This window comes from Gekko japonicus, unplaced genomic scaffold, assembly GCF_001447785.1.
Source record: "Gekko japonicus isolate JY-2015 unplaced genomic scaffold, Gekko_japonicus_V1.1 scaffold950, whole genome shotgun sequence".
In the NCBI taxonomy this organism is placed as follows: Eukaryota; Metazoa; Chordata; class Lepidosauria; order Squamata; family Gekkonidae; genus Gekko; species Gekko japonicus.
The window spans coordinates 396,646-423,623 of NW_015163630.1; the positions used below are offsets into that span (position 1 = coordinate 396,646).

Consider the following 26,978-nt stretch of genomic DNA (forward strand, 5'->3'; position numbering starts at 1 on the left):
AGTGCAGCACCAATCCACTCTTTTCCCTCCTCATTTGCAGGGCTGAGCTCTAGTGACCTAACTCAATCAACTTTTAGAGGGCATTTGGAGTTTACTGTGTGACAAACCTGAATTTTACCTGTATGCTCCAGTAGAGTGAAATCTGGCTGCATTGGCAAAGAATCCAGCAACTATGCATCTCAGAACAGGGTCTGGATCACCTGAAATGAAGAACATCACTAGTTATCCTACGAAGTTTGGAAGAAAGACCAAGAGCTTACACATGAGAAAATTAACTGCTTAGGCAACAAAATCAAAATTGCCAAATGGGGTGGAGGAGACTGGAGAAGGCTGGAGAAGATGGAAGCTTGCATGGCTTTTTGCCTGCAAAGGTCCCTGAACGTACAGCAGTGTGTATTTTTACAGGTCACACAGGGCTGCTGGGAGAAAAGGTGAGGGAGATAGACTTCCAACTGTGGAATGTCTCCTGTCGATGGAAAAGCAACTGGCCTGGAGTGGGGTTGGGAGAAAGATTTGGAGATTAAGATCAGCTGTAGGAGCTGTGTCAAACAGCCCCTATCTTTGCCATTCCTCTGCTCGAACTGGAAGCCTCCTGCAGCTGCTTTTTGTATTTTAAAAGAAAAACAAAACAGGTCAGAGCTGCATGCATCTGCCACCTAGTATGCAGTCTGGCCAAAGGATGTTCCTATTGGGGCAAACATTTACTGAGGGAGAAAACAGTGCTCTTCTAGTAACTGTTCAACATTTAATCATCAATTACATTTTCATCCTTTCTCCCAGAAGCCTGGGGCAGTGTACATGGCTTTGTCCTCCTCTGGTTCAGTGATTTTGTTTTAAAATACAATTTTCCTGAATTACTGGAGATATGGCAAGGTACACATACTTTAAAATTTAAAAAAATACACAAAAAGGTGAATAAAACATGAGTCCACTGGGCCCTTAAAGACTAACAAAATTTATTTCCGCATAAGCTGGAATGTAAATCCATCAGGCCAATTTATACAAACAAAAAGGTCGGGGGGCGGGCGGGGGGGGGGAAATGCTACAAAGAGAAGCAGGTTTAAAACAAGATCCAATCTAAAGAGTAATCTGTTCACTCAGAATGGGTGAGACATTCTCAACTGTTGTTAGATAGGCAACATGTAAACCTAGGTCAGAATGAAGTGAGATACGCAGATACAGCAGGAAGTTACAGAGGTGTAACTGAAGTATTTAAGGGGTGGGACATGCAAAGTATTAGCACCTACAGTGTGTGAGGAGCCCCGGATCTCTGCTAAACTGGGGCAGGGGGTGTTATTTTGAATGTTAATGAATTCTGATTCAGCAATTTTACATTGGATTATCCCTTTGAACTTCCTTTATAAGAGAGCCATAAAATTATGATGAACATTAAATTTTGACCTATGATAAGGGATCGAAATGCCATTCCTTCTTTGAGGCAATGCAGCAGCAGTAGCAAGCTGCATGATGAAGAGAAATACAGCAGCAAGCAAGATTACCTCCTCTAAGCTTTTGACATTTATGACGTCTGGAACCAAGAAATTTACAAGTGTAAATCATGCATGCTGGCAATAGCTTTGGTTATCATGCTACACAACTGATTGTCAAATGGGATGTCTTCAGTATGTTTTTGAGGACAACTCGCCATTTGGATTGTCTCTCTGCTGTAAGGTATTCGCTAATCAAACAGGAAGAGGCTTTTAAGAAAAGGAAAACACCAAAGAGGACTAAGGTGGATAAATAGCCAGTAATTTCAATCTGGCCTGAGAAACTGAGAAAACTATATCGGGGAGTAAGAGGCATAAACATATTCCATGACATAGAAAACTTCCATCATACTTTATACTGGCACTGTAAATACCCTAGACTTTCCTGAAAGAATTTTAAAAGAATGAGTGCAAAGAAACCCATTGTGAAGAAAAAGCTCAAATGGAAATTCTGGGTTCAATGTTTAACAAAGAGTAAGCACTAGGTGAGACATGGTCAAGAATTTGCTCCCATTGCTCCTACCTTCACTGGACTTTTTTGGTACTTTGAACTTGACAAGAAGTTTTTTCAGCTGTTCTCTCACAGTTGTGGCTCTGATAAGACCTTTGTAATTCAGGAAATGATCCTGACACCACTGAGGACTCTTGTTGTGCTGCAAATGATGAAAGAAAACCTTAGAATGAACTGACACTAATTTTTTTTTTTTAAGTCTACATTCACTTTACTTTCTGTTTCCCTAAACCTTGCTTGAGGCTAGCATTGCTGCTACGGAAAGTGGCATGTGTGTCTACAAATCATGAAGTGCAGAGATTTTTTTAAAAAAAGAACAGTCTCTCCTCAAACTATAACACACACACACTCACACAAAACGCCTGGATAAAGAGTGAAGCAAGTAAGTTGGTTGAGGAAGGTATACAAAGAGGTGACCCTTTATATGACTCAGGAAGTCTGCAATGGACAGAGCAAAGCAGATATCAGGGAACGGGGAATGAACATTTGAGTTGTAACGGAATGACTATGAAATGGAAATTCTGGGCTTTGAGGATTGGCAGCAGATGATCAAACGGAATGAGGAAGCAGAAAGTGAAAAAAAGGAAGGAGATAACATAAGCATTTAATGATAAGTAGGACAAGTTTAAATTCAGCATTATCCTGAAAAACTAAGTTGTAAACTATCAACAGCCATTTTGGATTGCCTAGACAATTCAGAACAACATCACTGAGGTCTCTGTTGTAAGATGGTGAGAGGAAAAGTGGAGAAGGCTGCAGCAAAGGTGGGGGAGCAACTAGGCAAAAGCAGGAACCAGAAAGGAGAGGAAACTGGAACCAAGGCGAGGAGGGGGCCAAAGAAGAAGGAAGAAGCAGAACTGAGTGGGAGAGGAGGCAGGCAGACAGACTGGAAAACCAAGCAAGGGCTGGAGAGAAAAAAGTGAGCAACTGTTGGGGGGGGGGGGAAGCAGAGCCAGGGGGGGGGGGGATTACGTTTCCACTTCCTCACAAGCCCTGCCCTTCTCACATACTTTAGCTTACTTTTATAAAGGCTTCATAGACATTCAGCATAGTGAGGTGGTCACCCTCCTCCACTGCAAACTTTCTGTGTTCTCTGATCTGGAAAAAAGAGAAACGCTTTCTTAAAATGTGAAAGGAACACACAAGTAAACGTTCCCTCCTTATAAGAACCACATATGTTTTTCTCTTGGCAATAGTCCTACAATATAACTTGAAATAGTCAAACATACAAACCAAAAATTCCCATGGTCAGCTACAGCTACTGTGCCACAGTGCAAATAAGCTCCTTATTGCATTACAATAAAACTTCCCATCATTGACCACAATGATATGTTTCATCTGACATTTCAAGGAGCAATCTCTTCAGTTATTAAATACCATCTTTTCCCAATCAACTCTCAGAAAAGTTGATCTACAGATTTCCTTCTTTCCCACACCCTAAAAGCAAATGTTATATTTAATTCTCACTCCACAAAGGAAACACATACTGTTTTACCTTTTACTATGCACAGACTGCATGACTAAAACACTTCTCACTGGTCATTAGCAAGCAGAAATTCAGCACTTTACTTTCCATGTAAAAGAGGCTGCAGAATTTGAAAGATGTTGATGGGAGGTATGAGAACTGCACTTACAGCTTGTGACTTTTGATTTGGAGGAATTGTAAAGATATTCTGGATCTGCATCATGGCTGCAATACTCAGAATCTCCTGGGAGCAACCAAAATTCCCTGCAATTTAAAAAAAATGGAAATAAAGAGTGTTCACTTTCATCCTGTCAATGTACCATTGCAATTAAGAAAACAATTCAGTCTTTACACTTTCCTAGTTAAGACAGTTACAACAGCTAATGAAGATATTGTTATACTACAAAGTGAGACCAGATATGAAAAATACCTACAGAACTTGTTGAACCTGAAAAAAAGGATAATGGTGATGAGCTTCTTAAAAGAAATAACTCTGTTTTCCTAACTGCTAATTTGTTGGTGCCACCACACTAGCATGCTACAATCTCCAATACTATGGGTGAGGAAATTTTGCCTCTCCTTTGAACTGAATTGTGAAATACAATTTAAGAATGTTTATTCTAGCAGCTGTTTTACAGATGACACAGGGACAATAAGGCACAGAACAGAACAGCAGCTATTTGGCGGACTATGTATTATTTAGCATGCATTCTGAATTTTCTGTTGAGAACTAAGAGTTGGACCCTGTGAATTGTTCAGCCTTCCTCCAACAGAAAGAATCTGGCCCTGCTTCTTCTGCCAAGGCAATGCAGAAAAGATTCACAGGATCCAACCGTATGAAACACAGTTGCCACCATAGTTGCCAAAAACAGGAACGCTGCTTGTAACTACCAACTGCATTGAGGATAGTCTGATTAGAACCAGTACCATCAGCCTTGGAGATATCCTTACACACCCTCAAACTGATCCTTACACACCCTCAAACACTTAACTGTTTTCAGTCCTTCTGATTTTAATACCACTAAATTGGGTTGAATTCAAAGGCACATTTGTTTATCTTGCCCTATCCCAAAAACTCAGGGTGCTCGCTCATAATAGCTTTGAAATAATAAGTCCTCCCTCCTTCACTGAATCCATTTTTATGTTGCCCTTCTTCCAAAGAAGTCTGGGTAGTTTACATGATGCTCTCTCATGTTGTTATCTTAAATAAGGTTAGGCTGAGAGAAAACGGCTGGCCTAAGGTCACCCAGGGAGCATCATGGCTGAGCAGGGATATGGACCCAGGTCTCACTGATCCTTGCCTGACACTTGAAACACCGCACCACGCTGACTCTCAGTTTGAATGCTGTTCCAAAGGTTCCCGGACCTTCAAAAGCAGCTTCTTTGTGGGTGCAAGTGTCTGCAGTGGTACAGAGGGACAGAAAAGCCCCAGAGCTCTCATGGATAGTCAAAAAATTGAATCCCAGCCTTGGCTAACAAGTAGTATAAAAGTTAGAGGTCTTTCTTTTTGACCTTATGGCTTGTAGAAGGATAGGAATGGAAGAGAAGGAAAGTAGCTGAGAGGAGCACCAAAATTGTTTTAATGAGGATGTAACTTAATATTTTGTATTGTTATTGTTTTATCTGGCAAATATGCCTTGTAAGCCGCCCTGAGCCTCCGGGGAGGGTGGGATAAAAATGTGAATAATAAATAAATAAATAAATAAATTCAAGGTTTTGTCAAGTTCTACACTGTAAGTCTGACACATTTTGTGATAACTGGGTTTTGAATTTCTCTGGAAAGGACCTGCAGGAAGGACCTCCGGTCTATGGTGGCGCGTTGAGCAGTCGCACCTCCTGGACCTCCCGGGGGTGAGGCTGCACACTGGCAGAAAGGGGGGGGGGCGAGGCATCGCACCTCCCCCAGGAACCTGGCGAAAGGCTCCTGGCCAAGGGACTTTCGAGAGGTCACCTCTTCGCCAGCGCAATGCTGGGAAATCGAGGCACTTCTCCATCCCCATGGTCCCTCTGCCGAGTGTCTGTATGGAATTAATGGCGCTGACTGGGACAAGCATGGGAGATCGAGCGGTTAAAACCGAAGGCAAAGCGAGGTCGGATGACCAAATATGAATGTGAGGTGGAATAGAGCAGTTTTTACTAAGCTAAAAGAAAGCTCCCTCACCCCACGGACCAGAGAGTAAAGCGAGCGGGGGGAGGGGCCCCATGCGCATAAACTTCTAAGCGAGAGCGGGGGGGAGCAGAAGAAAAAGCGGTAAAAACTGTTGGAAAGACTTAACAAGGCGCGTACAAGTGTGTGAGCGCATATTCAGACTTTTAAAAGTTTGGCAAAAGTAAACAACCGATAAAGATGGCGGGAAAGAGGACGGAGAAGGAGAAACTTTTAAAAACAAAACTAGCAGAGAGCCCATGACCGGAAGGAACCACTGAGTTGGCTAAAACTATGGCAGAGTCCTTGCGCCCCCTGCTGGAGCAGATGAATAACCTCAAGGAGCAGCTGTCAAAAACGAATGAATGTATCACTACACTGCAGACACAAATCAGCGAGACTTTAAAAATCACGGAACAAACAGCCGAGAAAGTGAAAGAGGTTGACGCCACTGCTCAAAGGGTGAAGAAAAAGGTGCAAAAATTGGAAGAAAAGCAAATCACAACAGAAGAATACCTTCTACAATTACAAATGGAGAAGGCAAGTCTGGTCCTTCGCTTCCAAGGTGTCCCAGAGATTAAAGGAGGGAATCTGAAGGAAACGATGAGCAAAGCATTGGCCCCAGTGACAGATTTGAAGGCGGACTATTTTATGAGTGAAATGGATGTGGTCTACAGGGCCTACCCCACATACATAAAGAAGAATAATCTGCCTGGGGAAATTGTAATGAGATTCTCAAAGAGACACGTGAGGGACTGTATCCTAAGAGCGACGGCGGGGACACCCTTGAAAATTGGGGACAGTACCATTCGAATACTGAAAGATATCCCATTTGAAATAAGACAACGGAGAAAGAAATACAAAGATTTAATTCTTTTTCTTCAAACCAATGCAATCAGCTACAGGTGGTTATATCCAGAGGGCGTAACCTTCAAACTTAAGGATAAGAAAGAAAAGATTGACTCTGTTTCCAGAGCTCGGGATTTTTTGAGAATCCAGCTGGGTGAGCCAGAGGAGGTGGATAAAGAGGAAAAGGACAGTAGGTCCAGTGGTGAGCTGGACTCGGGGTCTTCTGGAGAGGACTCTCTGTCTGAGAAGGGAGCAGCGGCGCCTAAAAGTCCTTACAAACTGCGGAAGAGACAAGATAAGAAAAAGTGAAGATTGAAGGACTCTGAATTGTGTCTTTGATAAGATCTAAAAGGTATAAAAGCAAGTCTGACTAAGTTCATAAAACGAAGCGTTTTAAGAGATGGCATTGTATGAAAGCAATTTGAGGATCTCCTCTCTTGGGTTTTTAGTCAGTAGTGGTTATCTTTTCTTTCTCCCTAAACGTAGTACCCCTCCCTCTTTTCATTGTAGTTTTGTAGTCTTTATAAAAATGCAATTTAAAAAATCACCTTTGGGGGGCCAAAAAAAAGAAAGAAAGAAAGGACCTGCAGGAAGAAAGCAAAAGAATTCCTACCCTATGATCTAAGTGCCTACATATGTAACGGAATCCTATAAACAACATTGCCTTTTGGTGATGAAACAGTGGATGAATTCTATTTCAAATAAGCAAGGAACTGAAAACACACAAGGTAAATGACAACAGCATGCCCCTGAAATTACCTGACTCCAGTAGCATTTTTGCAAACATTGGATTCAAAGGAAACTCTGCTATCCTGATTCCAAGAGGCTCTGTGAGACGACAATATTTATCAAGCCCTGCAATAAAAAGTTACAGACTCAGTGTAGTGCTATAAAATATTTTGAAATTAATTAATTGATTCAGGCATGGTGGGGGGGAGAACGACACATTGCAAAACAACATCAGTTCACCGGGCAAGAGTCCACAAAAGCGCATCGCTCCCCGGCAGTCACTTGTTAGGTTTAAGCCATTTAAACCTAACAGTTGATCAGTGTTGAGTAGTGACCAGTGGCAGTGGCGGGGCAGCTGGTGGAGGGAAGGAAGAGAGAGAAGGCATGTTTAAATGCCTTTCCCTCCCCCCTTGGGGGTGGCTGGGGAAGGGGAGAGAGAGAGAAGGCATTTAAACATGCCTTCCCTTTCCTTCTCCAGCCTCCCTGCTGCGGCAGGGAGGCTGGGGAGGGGGAGAGAGATAGAAGCATGTTTAAATGCCTTCCCTTTCCTTCCAGCCATTAACTGGTCAGTTTCACTCCCTTTAATCTGAGGGGAGTGAAACTGACCAGTTTGATGGCTGGAAGGAAAAGCAAGGCATTTAAACATGATTTCTCCCCCCCCTACCCCCAGCAGCCCCGCCACAGCCAAGAGTCTGGGAAAGGAAAGACAGAGAAGGCATGTTTAAATGCCTTCCCCTTCCTTCCCCAGCCTCCCCGCTGTGGTGGGGTGTGGCTGGGGGAGGAAAAACCACTCAGAAGGCATTTAAACATGCCTTCCCTGTCAGCTGTTAGGTTTAAATGGCCTAAACCTAACATCTTATAGGTGGGGAGTGAAACTGACCAGTGGTAGTGGCAGGGTGCTTGGGAAGGATGAACCCAAATAAAAGCTGAAGAAAATTGGCTTTTGGGGGTGCTGAACATTGGTAGCTGAATACAGATCTCTAATCCGTAATCAGCTTACACTATACCCCAAAAATACCAATAGGGTATTTTTCAGGTATTCGGCTCAGTTTATTCTAAATGCACACCCCTACTGGTTGCATAAATGACAGGAAAAAAATCTTAACCAAAGCATATATAAACAGACAATAAGACTGGAAAGTTCACCCAACTACCATTCTGATAGCTGGTATTATATGAACACCAAATCAAGTTGGTTTCAGCCATTTTTATATAGGCTAGAATAGTCAATGTCCATACAACCAATAAGTTTACAATACAGAGAATGGGAAACAGAGAGGAATATGGTGAATATTCTTATCTTTTAAGGACTGCTTTACTTTTTGGGGATTATTTTGGAGGGAGATTATTAACATGCCTATTCTTAAGAAAAATCCATTTATGGCTTATTACATTTGTCCTCCCCTCCTGCGAGGTAGGTTAGTCTGAGAAAATGTAATTAGCTCAAGGTCAGCTAGCATACTTCCAGGGCACAGTGAAGATTCAAACCTGGGTCTTCCAAATCCTAGTCCAACACTCTACCCACTGCACCACAACATGAAAACCAGATGAAATGTCCACCATAAAACCACCTTATATTTGCAATGCAGTATTTCTGAAGGCCCAGATTTTCTTGTTAGCCTTAAGGACATGATAACAAGAAAAATCTGTGTTAAAACTTTTACTAGATCAGCGCATGTGATTTATGTCTTCTCAATGTGACATATACTTAACACATCTAATGTTCAAGAAACATTTTAACAAGAATTGCATCCACAGAAATCTCTTCCTTATGTCAAGCATGGCTGCATACTTGGCCCAAGTGCAGAATGAAAAGTGATGGGTGGATCCTACTGCTATGTTCTGCTAATGGCAGCGCTTTCCCACAGGGCAAGGAGCCTTCCCGGGATGCAACAAGCTTCTCTTTTAGCATCAACAGAAGTTCCTTTCACTAGAGGAAAATGCTGCCATTAGCGGAAAAGATATATGGGATCCGACCTACTGATAATCCTTTGCAACAAAGAGGAAAAATGTTTTTATTCATATCATTCTGAGGCTTTAAGAAACAGCATCTAGCTTGATAATGGCGTGATGTCTGCTCTTCTAATTACATGTGGTAATATCAACAATTAGGATCCTACCCACCTACACATTTATTTCAGAAACTTGCTTTGGAAAGATGACTAGTCTGATGTTATCTGGCATCTTTACTACAGTTACAAAGAAACAACCTCACCTCCTAATGCATAGAGTAGCTCCAATGCTTGCACCATTGACTGAGCCGGTGGAGGCTGGGAAAGAAGACATTGTAACGATTAGCTCGGGCTGCAGTACAGACGCACAAGACGTTTCATGATCTTTTGTTTAATAAATATATTTCCACATAGCCTGTTTAAAATGCAGTGTTTTAAATGGGATCATCACAAGGGACGAGGGTCGGGACAAAACCAGAATTATTAGGCTCTGGCTGCATCCACTGCTGACCGCCCTCTTCCACAGTAGCAGACACTTGCTACTGTGTGTTGCCCCCCCCCCTTTTCATGCAGTTGTCTTCACTGTGAAACACACTTCATAACATCAGCCCCTTTTACTGTCCTTCATTTATACAACCTTCAGTTTCTGCTATTCAGAAGCTTCTTGTCATAAGGCAGCTTGTGCCAAAGCGATATTGTAAAAAATCTGCACAGCCAATCAAATCTCCAATAGCCAATCAGAATCCTTGCTCAGTAAAAGTCCAACCTCATTCCACCCATTTTCTAAAAATACTTGGTGGGTGCCAGGAAAGGTATTAGAAGGCACATCATGCCCACAGAAGAAGAAGAAGAGATTGGATTTATACCCCGCCCTTCACTTGGAGTCTCAGAGCAGCTTACAAACTCCTTTCCCTGCCCCTCCCCACAACAGACACCCTGTGAGGTGGGTGGGGCTGAGAGAACTCTGAAACAAACTGTTCTCTCTCAAGGACAGCTGTGCCAGAGCTTGTGACTGACCCAAGGTCACATCAGCAGGTGCAAGTGGAGGAGTGGGGAATCAAACCCGGTTCTCCCAGATTAGAGTCCGCACACTTAACCACTACACCAAACTGGCACTACACCAAAATGTCCCACAGGCATCATGGTGGGTGTCCCTGATTTTGCATCCCTATTTCAAAGGATAGTCCCAAGGCCTACAAAACCGACAGCAAATATGAAAACTAATCATGTATTTACTGCTGCATCTAGTACACATCAATGGTGTGGATGTGGTCCATATGAACACAAGTGAAAAGAAATCAGACCTTGAAGGTTAGAATGCAGCCCACACTGCAGACAAGTTAATCATACATCATGAAATATTAAAGAATCTAGTACTTACTGAGAGGAAAGGGAATCTAAGCACATTGTCGATTCCTAAAGCCTTAAGCTGTAAGATGACTGGTGCCAGGTTACTGCGTTGCATCTCTGGAACTGTGGAGTGTGGCAACTTCTCAAAGTCCTCCTCTGTGGAGAGGGCAAAACTCTCAGGTTTTAACACTAATTAGTTAAGTTAAATTTCTACTTTAAAACTGTATAACTCAGATTAAAAGAATGCACAAATCTAGCTAATTTGAATGGTTCAAAAATGCTGAGGCATATACCAGTGTTTCCCTTAAGCCAACTCTTCCACCAAATGTTGCTAAATGGGCTATTTGCATTGTAAAAATGGAACTCACTACTCTCAGGATTTGGGAAACATTTTTACTAGTGTCAAATGTGCACATCAGGGGGCATTACTGGTACAGGCAGAAAGGTGAGAGGCAAAATTCTGCTGGATAAATGCTACTCCACTGTTCTTTGGGTCTAAGCCAACATCATGTAGCCAGACTTGGTTAGTTATGTAGCATCAGGATTTCTTGATCTGCATGCAGTTCCCCAAATGGCTCAAGAAGCATGATTTCACAGCCAACTGACTTAATTTGCCTTGACTGACATCACATAACCCTGCATACCAACTGCATAAAGTTACCATATCATTCTGTTCTCTATGTATACCCCAGTCAGCTAGGTTCACTCATGAGATTAATCCAGGAAGAAAAGAGGAGTGACCAGCACAACAACAACAACAAAAAGATAAAAATTAAGCAGCAATATGTCTTAGTGTTTTTACACAGTTTGTAAGTTGCCCTGAGACTGCTTTGCAGGGAGGGCAGGATACAAGTCAAATAAATAAATAAATATGGAATCAATGGTAAGGAACAGGATTGAAAAACAATGAAAAGCAGAATTAGATACAACATACAAGATGGTATCAGGCTAGCATCATCTGCCTGTTCTATTCCTGACCTTTTCTTAGTTTCTTTTTAATTCATGGTCTTCATATCTTGGAGGACAGAGATTGTATTAAGGAGGACTTGTTCTCTTGAAGACTGTTCAACTACTTCTGAGGTGCTATTGTTTATCATCCATCTAACTATCATCTATCTGGCCCCACTGGTGGGCGCTCTGATGGCACTTGGTTTTTGGCCACTGTGTGACATAGAGTGTTGGACTGGATGGGCCACTGGTCTGATCCAACATGGCTTGTCTCATGTTCTTAGCTATCATAACAAAATCCAAAAAAACACTGCAGGTCAAGCCCGGACACTCAGGCACTGACAAAGACTTGTGACTTGTTCTCAGAATTGATGTACTGCTTAACCTGTCAAAGAATGTAAGTAATAACCATGCTGTTTTGGCTATTCCTGCTTCCAACAGATTCTTAGTTCTTGGAGAGTCCCTTATCACTAATTCCCCATTAGCACCTGTGTCTGACATGGACTTGGATAACTGTCATTATTGCTCAATAATGAAACACAGAACTTCCTTGGAAATTCTTCTTCCAATAGCACAACTACTTTTTTTCCCAGAAGTATTTCTATGTACACAGCCTGTCCCTCAAAATTATTGCTTTCAGCTCAAAACTATAAACAAAAGAATATTTGAGATCGTCCTAGACTTAAAAGGCTTAACCCAGTCTATGCTATGCAGCTTATCAGAGCTGAATAGTATATTGTCTAAAGTGAGTATGTTATCAGCAAAAATGAAGACAGTAGGCAAATCCTGCATTTAGCAGGGGGTTGGACTAGATGGCCTGTATGGCCCCTTCCAACTCTGTGATTCTATGATTCTACAATTCAGTATAATCACCAACATGCAATGGAAAAGGAATAACTGAGGGGGGAAACCTACAAATGTCTTCTTCTTTTTACATACAATTCTCCCTACCCTCCAACTTTGCCATGAAAATTCTCTAGGACTTTTGACAGCATGAGTGCTCTTCCTGGTCAAACAACAGTCACAGAGGATTGAATATATTATGGATCGCAAATCTCAAACACATCCAAGACAATGATAAGGTCTCTAAATATTGAAAAACCATACAAAACCAGACACTCCATCACTCGGCAACTCTACCTGTGTAAAGTCTGTAGCATTTTCCCGAGCGGTTCCTGCCCGCACGCCCTGCCCTCTGGTTGGCAGATGCCTTTGATACGGGGACAACCACAAGACATTCAATGGCAGTTTTTGGATTATAGGCACGGAGCTTCACAAAGCCACAGTCAATCACAAATGAAATCCCATTAATTGTGATGGATGTTTCTGCAATATTGGTGGCTACAATTACCTAAGAGGAACAGAGAAAACCAATTTACTTCTAATTCCTTATGCGTGCTGACTGACATACAATAACAGCCAGAACAGCTTGAGAAGCAAGGACAGAAATATGCAGTAATAATTGTAAAGGGTGGGGAGATTGCAGTAAAGGACAGATTTTTACAACATTGGAACAAAATTGATAAGGAGGAATTTCCTAGGGTTGATTAGGGAAACAGCAACAACACTTGCCGTCAAAGCTGTGTGAAGAGAAAGATGGAGGCTTGGCTGGCTGCAAGAAACAGTATACTGTTTAATATCAGTCAGAGTAAGTGCAAGTTGAATTGAAGGGATAGTTCCATTAGTTCTTATTTTAAGGCAATACCGTAAGATCTAGTCTACATATAATGAACTGGAGGAATGAACAGCCTTGCTGTAAGGATGGAAGACTTGTAAGGATGGTGAAGACTTGTAAGTAACTTTGAAAATACCACTTCCAGTAAAACGTTGGAAGATGTGGCTATCCTATTACACAGGAATCCCACAAACAAGGCCTCTAACAGTCACCACTGCTAACAAGCATGACACCATCTTAACTCGCTTTTATGAAAACAGCGTTACCTTTCTGACATTGTGAGACACTCTCTCAAACACCTTCATCTGCTCAGAAGCAGGCAACCCAGCATACATAGGGAGTACACGGAGGTGTTTCTTCATCCCTGTGCGAGCAAGGATCCGCGCCTGTTCTATCAGCATAGAAACAACCGTTTCCACTTCCTCCTGGAAAGGAGACAGGATCAAACAAGACACATTAAGCTTCAAGAGCATCGGGAGCAGGGGTGGGAGGAGCTGAACCATGCTTCTATGGTCCTTTCCCTGGTTTTATCAGAGTTCAACTTGGCATACAGTACCTTGCATTTATCCCTGGTTATAACAGCATCTGTTTATTCTGGGACAAGTGTGGGGCGAAACGAGGGTGACCTCAATGTAATGTGAAAACAAAAAAATACCCCGAGATAATTACAGGGGTGAACTCGAGTGTAGTGTAGAATGCAAGTTCAGGGAACCAGGATTTAAGGTCTAGTGTGGAAAGGACCTATAAGACATTCATCTGAAATTGGTTAACTTGTCATTGGCTGCCCTTTTTAGATTCTTAACACAAGATCTGAGGCAGATAAAAAGACGGGATGGTCTTCTCAATACTCAGGGTTACATTTCATCAGATTAAAAATACTATTGCACATTTCTTTCTTAAAAGACAGTGTAACAATCAGCACCAGAACCCTGATTTGGAGATCTGTTTCACTATGAACAAGCAAATAGCGAAAGAGGAAATACCAGTCACCGTCCACCAGGTTGTGTCTCTCAACTTTTGTTGTCATTCTAAAAAGCTGGGCTTTGAATTCCCCTGCAACAGGACCCAAGAGTCCCAGGAGCTATCTTAAGCTCAATGGATCTCAGTGTGGGCCAGTTCCAGGAGAACCTCTTTTCAGATTACAACAGAAAGGGGAAGTGAGAGTCACGCACCCTTAATGTTATAGTCTCTTTATACCATACGAAGCACCTTTCTTTCTATTACACGGGTTAATTAGATTTTCTCCATATCCCTAGCTGCAAAAGGAGGACCATACTTACAGCAATTCAAACTGATTATCTAAACGTTCTGGATGTCCCACATGCATTTCAATTAACTAGGATGTACCTAATTAAATCCATCACTCTCCCCTGTCATTCAGTAAAATAGTCCAGGATGACTTTTCTTCCTAAGGGCATTTCTCTACTGGTGTAAATTTGGTCATCAGGCAAACTGCAATGCACTTCCAAGCACCACAATCTATACTGTACCCTGTAGTAGAGTTGTGACCTCCTCCACTGCATAAACAAGAATGTGAAATGCAAAAATGTGAAACGTGAAAGTGGGCACAGTACGTAAACAGCCAGGAATAAAGCTGGTGGAGGCCTCCTCATCATTCCCTCTTTGTCATGCTGCTGTTCTAATCAATTAAACTGAAAATGAAAGGGCAAGCAACAACAGTACAGACATGCACAAGGCTGGCAAAGCAACAAGGATTGAACAGAAAAGACGATTTCTGAAAGAAGTCAGAGAGGAATGCTTGATTTCCACATTAGAAATGTTCACTAGACTGTCTGAACTGAAATCAGATTAAGCTGCTGTTACAACACAGCCATACTAGAACTTGGAAAACATTCACTAATGAGTCAACAATAGTTTACAGTGCAATCAAGCAGAGTTATACCTAAGTCCACTGACTTCAATGGACTTGAAGAGGTTAACTTTGTTTATGACTACACTGTTAGTACCTGTCCAAGACAAGCCAGATTCACACAGTGGTACTTCATATTTTAGCATGATTCTGAACAAGAACAGAGGACCCCAACTGGTATTTGGTTTGCTCTCAAACTTGCATAAATTTATCATATAAGCAGCGCTTTCAGCTAGGCCAAATCAGAGTTCTTGCATGTAGTAAAATTAACATAATATCTTACATTAGTGTAACAATTTCAACAGGACAGAAACGTTTCTTTTGTGTCTACCTGGCCAGTTAAAAATGCCAGTATATCTCCATCGCCTTCTGTCTGATGAATTTTCATGACTGTTTCCACAGTTGATTTTACATAATCTGGAACAGGACTGTTGGAAAAAACATACAAATGATCCTTAAGTACAGCAAAGTATGACTTCATCTTATCACCAGAAGGCAAACAAGAATAAAATGGTTAGCTTTCCATAGGTACTATAGATCAATTGGATACTTATATCATCCAAGATACACAATCACAAAATTAAACCTGCCACTCACTAGTCCTTCCGGAATCCAGAAGTACTTCACATTTATATATAAAAAACAATTATTTTTAATAATTTATTTCAGAATAATAGAAACAGGTTCAATAAACAGATTATTTCAGCATACAACAAAGGCTTGATTGTAAACAATCTAGCAGTATTGCTGTTTTATTTATATTACTGCATTTATGCCTGTACAGGCATTCTGCAAATGCATATTTAAATGCTTCTTGTTCCAAAATATCATACTATAAGTCTGCAATCTAAGGGCCTGCAAAAAAAAGCCTAGGAAGGCTCTAGCATAAAAGCTTTAGATCTGGCATTAACTTGGCACAAAACAGGGCATTTTAACTTAACCATAACGCTACCTATGCTCTGAATCAGACATGAAGGTTAATCAGTGACTGCAACATCGAGGGATGACCTGCTTATGTGAATATACAGTAGCAACTTTGTAGCAGAACTTTCACATCAACCTCAAACACAGTGCTCCCCAAAGGAATCAGGGTCATATATTCAGCTTCAAGTTACAGTAATCAAATGTAGGAAAAAATCAAATTATATTCGTGGATGAGTAAAGCCAGTCCTATGTAAACACAATAGAAGCCACCTTTCAATATGGGATCCACTAGCATCAACCGCTACCCCCTATATTCCTACCAAAGATTTGGTGTTTCCTTAAGAAACGTATATGTATGTAATGTATATGTATATTACATTCAAGTAGAAACCATAGAGATAAAAAAATCAAATCTTCAACTGTATCCATAATATTTAGGCAACCCATACCAGTATCCAAGATATGGAAAATAGATGACTACATTATTGTACCCATTTATACATACATACCAACTTCCTAGACTGCTTCCTGGTGCTAGCCTATAGAAACCTCATACCACTAGCCCCAAAGATTTCACAGAATTGTTTTGCTGTTTTAGATGCCACTGACTACCTTTTCCAAAACATTTTACCACCATCCCTCAAGCAAACAGCAGTGGAGTTACAACAATGGAAAAGATGCACAAACATATGATTATCCACCTATGACACCCACATTTCCTTGCTCAGCACAAGCGCAAAAGCAAGCACTGTGTGTGCAGGGGTAAAAAAACGAGCCCACTTCCGCCATCGGACCTGTCCATCTCCTTCTGTGGAGGAGAGAGGGCACGAAGGTGCTGCCAGGTTTGCCCATATCCCTTCTGTGGAGGGGGAAGGGAAGGACTAAGATTCCAGGGGAGGAAAAGCATGAAGATTCCACCGAGTCCCCGTAGCACTCGTCTGAAGTCTGCTCCAGCCAGCCGGTGCAGAAGGGGACGGGGGAAGGTTCCCGAAGCCCTCCTCCACTGAAGTCCGCGCCTGTTGCTCACAAAATAGGAGAAAGACACATTCAATTGGAAAAAAACCACACAGATTTAGGTTTACATCCTTAATGTGCTGGTCCCAAAGCCACATAAGACAATTGTTTAAAAGAATACCTATGGTCCATATAATAATCCCTTCCACCCAGCCTTTTGTAAAGTAGCTGGGTATCAAAGATACAAGCTCTTCTAGTCACCACTTACGAGTATTAAACAGGAACAGACCTCTGAATGTAGAAGACATCCACTGGAAATGTTCGCCCTTCCACAGTAAGGATCATGCTGGTATCTTTGCTTGGGTCACTGGTCTCATTTTGGTTAAAGAAATCCCTAAATTTCTACAATAAAAATAACATTTTACAAAAATTAAGAATGTATTTAAAAGGAAGTAAACACTTGCAGAATGCCAAAAATACAGGTAGGAAGACTTTAAAATTTAATGCTTTGGATCCAGCCAATTGTCAGCAGAGAGGATTTTCCCCATCTCTCCACCCCCCTTTTGACATATGGAAAGATGATTCGTGGTATTGTGGGACCCACATGGACAAAGAGCCGTATGGGTTGGAGGTTGCAGTGAAAGTGAGGAAAGAGACACAAATCATCCCTCCTCCAACAGCAAAACTAAACTAGCAGAACAGGAAGTGGCTGTTGAGTCCCACCCAATGAAATGTATTGAAAGTCACCCACAGTGCACTCTGGGGGATGTGAAATGGTATAGTATAACCTGGTCTTGGAAGCTAAGCAGTATTGGTACTTCAATGTAAGACCATGAGACCATCGAGGAAGACTTTGCAGAGGAGGCAATGGCAAAATACCTCTGCTTCTCACTTGCCCTGAAAAACCCTATGCTGACTTGACGACTTTACACACACACACACGGCACATTGTACACTCCCGCAGGAGGCAAGAAGAATGAACAGGAGCTGCACAAAGGCATAGTTGTGATTTTAAGCAACCCTCGTTCATTCTGGTGAGGCTTGGCCTCACCAAAGTTATGTTCTCGGTAGATGGTGCCTCTGCACTTGAGTGTGTTGCTCAGGCTACTTAGATCAGCATTCTGAAAGACTGATTACACAGTCTCATTTTCTGCCAGAAAGGAAAGCTATACCTCTGCATCCAGTGTAGCTGATGCTACAATTAGACGAAGATCCCCTCGTTTCTTCTGAACCTATGAAAAAAGTCAGAAATTGCTATAATATGGTCACATGTCAAAAATGACATCACACATATGAGATATGCTAGACTTATTTGCAGAGAAAGCAATTATTTATATGATCATGTTTTGTTCTCAACTCGTCTGGAGAATGCATCACTCAGTACCATTTCATGCGTCATAAACCAGCCCTGGTACAATCGTTTAGGTATGTGAACACAAGTTTCTACAAAGAGGTGTGTTATCCTTGAAGGAATCCCCACAATTAGATTCTTGCTTAAAAAATTAAGTAAGCCTTAGGACAAATTAACAAAATGCTTCATTAAATGTTGCCAGGATACTTTTGTCAGGAACGGTCAACCAATGTAGTAATATGTACTTTGTGTTTTCCAATGTTATTCATGCCAAAATAGTGCATGTTACAAAAACCTTATTCCACCTGGCAAGTTTTAAAGCAGCAAGCATCCACTGCTGATATCTCTTACCTACTGGGGAAGGGGGAAAACTTTACTCTGTGGCCACAGAACGGAAAATGGCATACTGTAGAATCTGTTGCAATAACAGGTAGCTAGAAAGAGGTTCTGAGCAAGTTTCAAGACCACAAGGACATCTGATTTATTTCAAGAGAAGCAATTCAATGATTATATAACAATAAATATATAGGTAGTATAGGTAGAGAGTTCTAACCTTTTTTAATAAGCCAATGGCAATGTCTGTATACAAGGTTCTTTCATGGGCTTCATCCAACATGATCACACTGAATCAAAGCAAAAAGAACAAAGTTCCATATGAGGTGTTAATTAATACTGAAATTAAATCCTCTTGTGAACAGCACATTAGCAAACGTAAACTACTGTATAATAGCTACCATACAGTCAATTATGAATGTGGCATGCAAACAAATCTTCAAAGTCACAGATTTATGACCCACAAACTTACAATCTCAGCAGAGCTGCAAAAGCCACAGACAAAACACTACAAACATTGCTAATTCAGGAAAGATGAGTAGCGATAACAGAAGATCAGAAACGATTTAAGCTCTGTGCTTTCTACAGTCAGGTTCAGGAATCAGGACATGGAGAGGGTGTGGACTCAGTGCATCCACACGTGTGGTAAGGACTGTCAAACTCTGAGACACATTGGGATTGGGGACAATACAATCAAACTGTAAAATTGTGCGTGTTCTATTCCAACAGACTTTAATTAAAATAATACATAATATACAGTCATCCTTGAACATGGCCGCTTTCCAGAGTACGAAGCAGATGGACAGAGCCTTGTTCCAAAAAGTGTAGTTTCAACCATGGGAGATGTAAGGTAATGACGAAGGAAAGAAAAGGTAACTAGAGGGAACAGAAACAAGACAGGTTCACATCATCACCAGTATGCACAGCTCAAAAGCCGTCTTCAGCCTGTTTACCTGTATCTTGTTAATAGTGGATCAGCCATCATTTCTCTCACCAGCATCCCATCAGTCAGGAACTAAAGCAAATAACAACAGCGTACTATTTAGTCTGAGGATACCCCTATATAACAAATCCATTGTTTCTTTATTATTTATTATTTTAGATTTATATCCCGCCTTGACTGCCATGCAGGCTCAAGGCGGCATACATGGACTAAATACAATAAAATACAATACATAACAATAAAATTAGACCGTAGTATGCATAAAGTGCGATTAGTGCAGATGGCGTTTCCTAAGGTGGGCTGATATAGGTGGGCCAGTTATTGTCTATAACATAACAAGGGCCTTGTTGGTTCAATTTCCAGCACTCATTCCTCAGTGGCAGCTCCTAATCAAAGACCTGTTGGAAGAGCTCCATTTTACAGGCCCTGCGGAACTGTAATAAGTTCTTTGTCAACTGGTCTCCCCCCAGCCAAAAAATCTTGAAGGTACTTGTACTATTACAGTATCTTTTTTACTTGAAAAACTGGTTGAAGGCAATTTCTTCAAGTATGTTACCTTAATTCTTGTAGCCTGTGGGTCAGTGCAATCATCAAATCGTATGCAGTATCCAACTTCATGACCAAGCAGGGCACCCTTCTCCTCAGCTACCCGGCCTGCAATCTAGTAGAAAACAATTTTAAATACCAAACGAGTTTCTGCTTTACTAGACTTAACATAATGCTGAACTACTGTGTTAGATATTAGGTGAAATGCTACAAAAACAAAAAGCTGAATGGAGTTAAATTAATCCAACTGAATATTACTTATTTTCCTACAATCACAATTACTACATCTTTCAATCCTCATATGATGTTGTCCAGCTTCTTTGGGGGATGGCTGAAGCTGTAATTACGCTGCTTATATAGAAGAGAATAGATTTTTGCCATCCTCTACCCAGGTCTGCCTTGATGAGTTACTTCAGAATTACATCAAGATGGGTAGCTGTGTTAGTCCGTCTGTAGCAGTAGAAAACCCCAGAGAGCCCTGAGGTTGGGGTCCCAGAACCGAGTGACCATTCTGGGCCCCAAGGATGCCAGGCTTGCCACCACTAGGGCCAGGGCGTTCTCAGTGGCGGCTCCGTACTGGTGGAATGAGCTCCTGGAGGAGATCAAGGCCCTGCGGGATCTTGTGCAGTTCTGCAGGGCCTGCAAGACGGAACTCTTCCACCAGGTTTTCAACTAGGAGCTGCCCCCACTACTACCAACAAGCCGGCCCGTAGTTTTAACATCTGGCCTCCACCACTGTGCTCAGGAAGACCACTGAGTGGCAAATTGTTTGGTTGTATGGTATTTCCAGCTTGCCATCTTATGTACCCAATGTATCAGCACTAGCACTTTATGAGTTTATGTTTTACTGTATTTGAAATTTTAAACTGTTTTTATGTGAATTGATGGTCATTATAGACCAATTATGTAAGCCGCCCTGAGCCTGCTCACGGGGAGGGTGGGGTATAAATTAAATTATTAATAAAAATAATAATTGGATCTATACCCCACCCTTCACTACCCAAAGGTGCCTCAGAGCGGCTTGCAAACTCCTTTCCCTTCCCCTCCCCACAACAGACACCCTGTGAGGTAGGTGGGGCTGAGGGAGCTCTGACAGAAACTGCTCTTTTTCAAGAGCAGCTGTGCCAGAACTATGGCTTGTCCAAGGTCATCCAGCCAGGTGCAAGTGGAGGAGTGGGGAATCAAACCCGGTTCTCACAGATTAGAGTCCGCGCACTAAACCACTACACCAAACTGGTCCAGTGATGCCATCTTGGAGTCATTCACTGGCTCATCCTCCAATGTAATACATGCCCATCATGTGTTAACAACTGCCTTTCTACCCTCTACACTGGACAAACACAAAAGAATAAAAGTACACATAGTAGATCCTCACCATTCACAGGGGCTCCATTCCCAATCTAAAAATATTATGAAGCAGTAGCAAACTACCAAATTTCCCATAAATTATAATGATGGAATTATTATGATGATGGGACAGTGTGAATAAAAGCATGCTGCAGTCTACATCACGTGATCAGACCACAAATAAGTGAAATTGTGAGCCACAAATCTGCAAATGGTGAGGGCCTACTGCAAATCTGACATTAAAAACTGCCATATTCAGAAACTAGTGGGGGGATATTTTAATCTTCCTGTGCATTCTATTGCTGAACTAAAAGTTACAGTTTTCTTACAAAGGAACTTCAAAGGGAGAATTCAATGTGCAATTACCTAATTAGAATTCATAGACAATGTAATCCTCACCATCTGAATAGGGACTTCAGATTCTTAACTCACTACAGATATTAATATTTTGCATACCCTACCTATTACTGATGTTAATTATTTTAGTTATGCCTCTGTAACTTCCCACTGCATCTGCTTCCTCATTTGATCCTGCACTAGGTTTTACATTTTGCCTATCAACATTTGAGAATACCTCACACCCATTTTGAGGGAAGTAATTATTCTTTAAATTGGACCTTGTTTTAAACCAGGTTCTCATTGTAACATCCCCCCTTTCCCTATCAAACAACAATCAGGAGTGTCTCTCATTCACTCCCTGTGAACTGATTACTCCTTGGATTGAATCTTGTTTTTGAGCCAGCCTCTCTTTATAAACATTTCCCATCCCACCTATTGCATATATGAATCAGACTGACGAATTTACCTTCCTATGTATCTGATGAAGTAAGCTCTAGTTATGCTGGAAGATGTTTTGTCAGTATTTAAGGTGCCGTTGGACTCCAGCTTTATTCTGCTGGTACAGACTAACATGGCTACCCATTTAGATTTATCTGCTTATACAGTGACACCAGCCTAACTTCAGTCTTTATTTGAGAACTCTGCTAACATAACTGAAGGTTGGAAGTGCCTAAACATATCAGAAACTTTGGCACTTCACTGCAACATGTGCAGGCAGGGTATTTACAATATCTATTACTTCTCAGCTATTACTTTGGCTGGATCCTAGCCTACCAGCTGTTAGTCCAAGATACTGAAGCAGCTATTCTAGAATAACTTCCCCGTATGCTTGCATGTATACCTGGGCTCCTCAAAGGCTCACTAATAATCCCACCTCCTCCCATGGCTCACACATGCAATGGCCTGGTGAATGGCTAGAAATGGGAAGGGGGGGAGTGAATCAAGATTACATGCTTTGATTTCCAGCTATATGCATTTGCTGTGAACTATGCCACCTGCTGACAATCCATACATATTTTTTAAAAATAGGGCTCTGATGAAGCTCAGATGATTGGAGGCACAGCATACACTAAAATACGGGTAGCTATAAACCTACATTTTTAAAAGAAATCTTGCAAACCAGATCAGCTGCCTGTGAAAAATGAACACTGCAGCAGCTGCTCTGATGTTACCTAGACTCAAGGACAGAGGTTTTAGGTTAACATTTAGAGCCGCCTTGTATTTCAAGTACATCATCTCAAATCTCTGATGCTTCTGTTAGATTTCTGATTGGGCCGCTTTGGCAATTTACTGCATATTACAACCTTCCTCAAGTAGCTCTCTTTCAGGGCTTACCCAGACAATCAGTGAATGCACATTCCAACCATATTCTAGCCTCTGAATTACAATCTCACCAAGTCCACATTCTAAAACAGCAGTATAATGATCAAACCAATCATGGATGAGGGAAGGGATTAACAGATGAATAGTCTTGGAAAACAGCCGTGTCATCATTCACTTCATACAAAAATTATTACAGTATGTATTCATTCTGAAGGAATACACAGCCTTCAAAAACTAAAAGTAAAGCAAAGGGTTAAGGAAATAACAATTAGTGCAAGACAAAGAAAGCTGTCTTACAGGTGTACACCTTTAAAAAAAGCTACATGACTGCTTCCAAACTAGGATGGTACAGAAGGTAAACACTTGGCCTTTAAAGCAGTATGGCGTTTGTTGAGTTAAAAACTTTGGAGTATGATAAGTGGAATGTCTTTTTAAACAAGGTAGAAGCAATTGCTATTCAAACACACATGGTATATATCATACCAAGATTTTTCAGCAGTTTTGCTTTCTAAACGCTAACCGCTCTCAAGTACTTTGTCATGATGCAACGTTTTTATTTGATGAGTAACCCTTCATTTTCAAGTAACACCTATATAAAAGAAGACTACAAAGTCTCCTGAAAAAGTTTGCCATTGCCTTCCTCTGCATAGCAACCCCAGTAATTCCTTGCTGGTCTCCCATCAAGCACTAACTGTAGCCAAACTTGCTTAGTTTCCAAGCTCTTATGAGTTTGGGCTACTGGGGCTGTTTGCACGTAAGCAGTAATTTCCCCTGCTCTTTTTATCTCCAGGTATAAATTTGGGCATTGCCAGAGGTGCAACTACTTGGGTACAAGCCAAAAAACACAAACCAAAGGACCTTTGATGCACAGCTCATGCCCTGTGACACTGAGTGAGCTGGCCCACTGGATTCAAGACCAGCCTAAGTTATGTACTTGGTTACTTTCTGTTTGATTTATTTAAATTGTATTTTTGCAATTGTATTTTTATTAATGTTGTAGGCCACTTTGGATCCCCTTCAGAGAGAAAAGCGATAAACTAATAATTTTGAAGGAAATATCAATGAGCATTAATGAGGCTATTCAAGATTGGTAGAGGACAAGAGACCCTCAACTGTGATGAATAACATATGGCCCAAGACTTGGAGTATCCCAGAGCTTTTGTTACTGTTGGTTAGAAACAGTGGTTTCCATTTTAAAAAAGAAAAAAAGAAGCCTCTCTTTCCTAAATTAGCAGAAATGGCTTTGAAAATGAGCAGCTTCATTCTGGTTTGTTTTAGAGCCCAAGAACTTCTAAATTCACACCCCAAGATTTCTACAGGCATTAGATTCTTTTCATCTGAAAGTGAGTTTTACAAAGTTATACATGTCTATCAGCTATATGAGAGAAATCTAACATGGCCATGAAAATGATAAGCAAATTATACTTAAAGCACACATTTTGGCCTCCAAATAGCACTCACTATTTGCTGCTAGTCTGCACTGGCAAGCAGCTACCAGCTTCTTATCTTTCCACTGTGGTCTCAAATCCAACCATGGTTTCACATGGCCACTGCATCAGACTTACATTTTAGATTGTGCAAGGCAGACACAAATCTACACAACTGCTCACATTACAATCAACTCCTCATACCTCTGCTGTGCCAATTCCTTTGTTCTTAAACTACGTGCGCTTTCTACAAGACATTAACAATCAGGTACGAGATGGACAGAACAGTAATAAAGAAACCTCCACCAAACCCCACTGCTGATCCACACAGGACTTCAGAACAGGTCACTTATAATTCATATCAAGCAAAGATCTAGCAGCATAAAAAATAGACCTAAGTTCCTAGTATAGTATAGTATGACCTACAAGTCAATGGCTGACAGACTGGACTCTTCATGAATCTCAGAAGGATTAGAAAATCACTTAACTGTGCTCTGGTTTGTGCTAAAACTTGATAAAACTCTTTTTCAAATATTAAATGTTACAATACTGTTTCAGCCATCGATATATTTTCCAAAACAAAACAATAACCTGTAGTCAATCCAGACATTTTGAACGGGAAGTACTCACTGAAACACAAGCAACTCGCCGAGGCTGCGTTATTCCCACAACTCTTCCTTCAGCAGCCCACCCAGCTTCTGTTAAATACTGTAATAGAGCAAGGGGAGGGAGGAAAATATTATTATAACTATTATTATTCTTAAACTGAGTCAATCTCTGTTTTAACAACTTCCTTTTTCTCCATTTTGGAAGAGTCAAATGAAAGCTATAAACCTTTCCTATTTGTCTCCATAGCCTAATGAAACAGGTCAACATATATTTACCAGTATTAATAAAACCATCTCAACTGAAAAAAATATTTTAACAGACTTACAACTGACTATCTCTCAGCCTAGCCTATTTCACAAGGGTGTCACATTATAACAAAATGCTGTCAAGTTTTAATGCCCAGTATGTTAATCCCAGACAATCACTGTAACTATTTGCAAATGTCAATGTTAAATAAAATTCAAATCAGTGGGACAGGGGAGAAATTGTGTTTTCAGTTTGCATCTCTGCCATAAATTGTAACACTGACTGCTATTCACATTTGTAGCACAAGATCCAACCAAAACCCTGAATTTTAAGCCTCCTGAATTTCAATGGAAGAGAGCTAAGTATGTGCCTAATTTGAAACCAATGAGAATTAAGCAAGATTAACACTGGATCAAGCATCTTCTGTAGAGAAATATATTAATCAAGCTGGACACTAGCGAGGACTTGTAGAGAGCATCTCATTCCCTCCTCCCTTACTCTTTTCTCTTTCTCTTTCCTGAAAGCCCCCACAGTCTCCCTCCTTTTCCTGCTTCTTCTTTTCTTTCCACCCACCAGTCAACCTATCTTTATCTGCCTTCGTCTTAAGCATTCTCTCCTTCTGTCAGCTTCTCCATGGACAAAGTCTGGCCCAGTTGCACAGAGCCAGCCACTGAACTGTGTCAAGTTCTGTGGTACTGGCTGGGCTCACTTGTGTAGAACAGAACCTGCAAGGATTTGTGGGGGCATCTCATTACCCCCCCCCCAAAAAAAAACCCATCCACAAATATTTCCTATGTCCCTCCTTGTTGCAGCTCCCATAACCTCAACTTTTCCAGTTTTTTTCTCTCCTTCCCATCTACCAAGCAACCTACCTCTTATCTGGCCCTCATCTTCAGGTGTGTTTACTTCATATGTGTCCCATCTTTCTCCCCAGTGGGGAACCTAAGCATCACTCTACCTACCTCCATTTTATCCTCACAACAACCCTGCAAGTTAGGTTATGTTGAGATTGTATAACTGGCTCAAAGTCACCCAGTAACCTTCCACAGCAGAGTAGGGATCTGAATCTGGGTCTCCCAGATCCCAATGTGAAACTGTAACCACTGCACCATGCTGTTTTTTGTGGGGCGGCTAGTGTTGAACAGCTGTAAGCAGCCAGGCCTGCGTAAGTCATGCCCTTGCATGGTAGGAAGTTGCCCATCAGTTGCAGCCAAAGAGTCCCCCCTCAAAGGCTAAAAAAGACCTGGAAAGCTCTTCCCGTCTGCCTTTCACCAACAGGAATCAAGACTAGAAGTCTAGTAATATTACTGTGTTTGCCAGCAACAGCAGCAGAGGGCATTCATTTTTTTAAAAAAAGTTACAGGTTCTATCATTTGAGAGGAGGTTACCCCCATTTCTTTATTTATTATTAAGATTTCAGATTTTTCTGCAGACCTGGGGCTTTTCTCAGGTTTGTAGAATGATCTGTCTTGTGTGTCCATGGCTTTCACAAGTATCCACAGTTGGAGCCATATTAAGAATTAGATATATTGGTGATTATTTTTGTACTCACTTGAGGAATCTGTGTGCTTTTCCCACATCCTGTTTCTCCAACAATTACCAGTGTCTGATAGTTCTCTACCAGGTAAAGGATGTGATTTCTAAGCTGAAATAG

At 41.3% G+C, this 26,978-nt stretch overlaps 1 protein-coding gene across 1 annotated transcript in view; it reads right to left on the reverse strand.

The window, feature by feature from the left end:
- DHX35 (DEAH-box helicase 35) overlaps positions 1 to 26,978 on the reverse strand; it is a 54,370-nt gene that overhangs the window by 18,684 nt on the left and 8,708 nt on the right. Inside the window, exons 3-19 of the mRNA XM_015407528.1 lie at positions 26,877 to 26,969; positions 25,100 to 25,177; positions 20,044 to 20,148; positions 19,498 to 19,559; positions 18,765 to 18,834; positions 18,033 to 18,092; positions 17,150 to 17,262; positions 15,314 to 15,410; positions 13,379 to 13,537; positions 12,578 to 12,788; positions 10,521 to 10,645; positions 9,403 to 9,457; positions 7,218 to 7,313; positions 3,633 to 3,727; positions 3,019 to 3,096; positions 2,011 to 2,140; positions 119 to 200 (exon numbers count right to left, since the gene is read on the reverse strand). Of these exons, the coding sequence (XP_015263014.1) occupies positions 119 to 200; positions 2,011 to 2,140; positions 3,019 to 3,096; positions 3,633 to 3,727; positions 7,218 to 7,313; positions 9,403 to 9,457; positions 10,521 to 10,645; positions 12,578 to 12,788; positions 13,379 to 13,537; positions 15,314 to 15,410; positions 17,150 to 17,262; positions 18,033 to 18,092; positions 18,765 to 18,834; positions 19,498 to 19,559; positions 20,044 to 20,148; positions 25,100 to 25,177; positions 26,877 to 26,969 (1,709 nt within the window). The remainder of the gene's footprint in view (positions 1 to 118; positions 201 to 2,010; positions 2,141 to 3,018; positions 3,097 to 3,632; positions 3,728 to 7,217; positions 7,314 to 9,402; positions 9,458 to 10,520; positions 10,646 to 12,577; positions 12,789 to 13,378; positions 13,538 to 15,313; positions 15,411 to 17,149; positions 17,263 to 18,032; positions 18,093 to 18,764; positions 18,835 to 19,497; positions 19,560 to 20,043; positions 20,149 to 25,099; positions 25,178 to 26,876; positions 26,970 to 26,978) is intronic.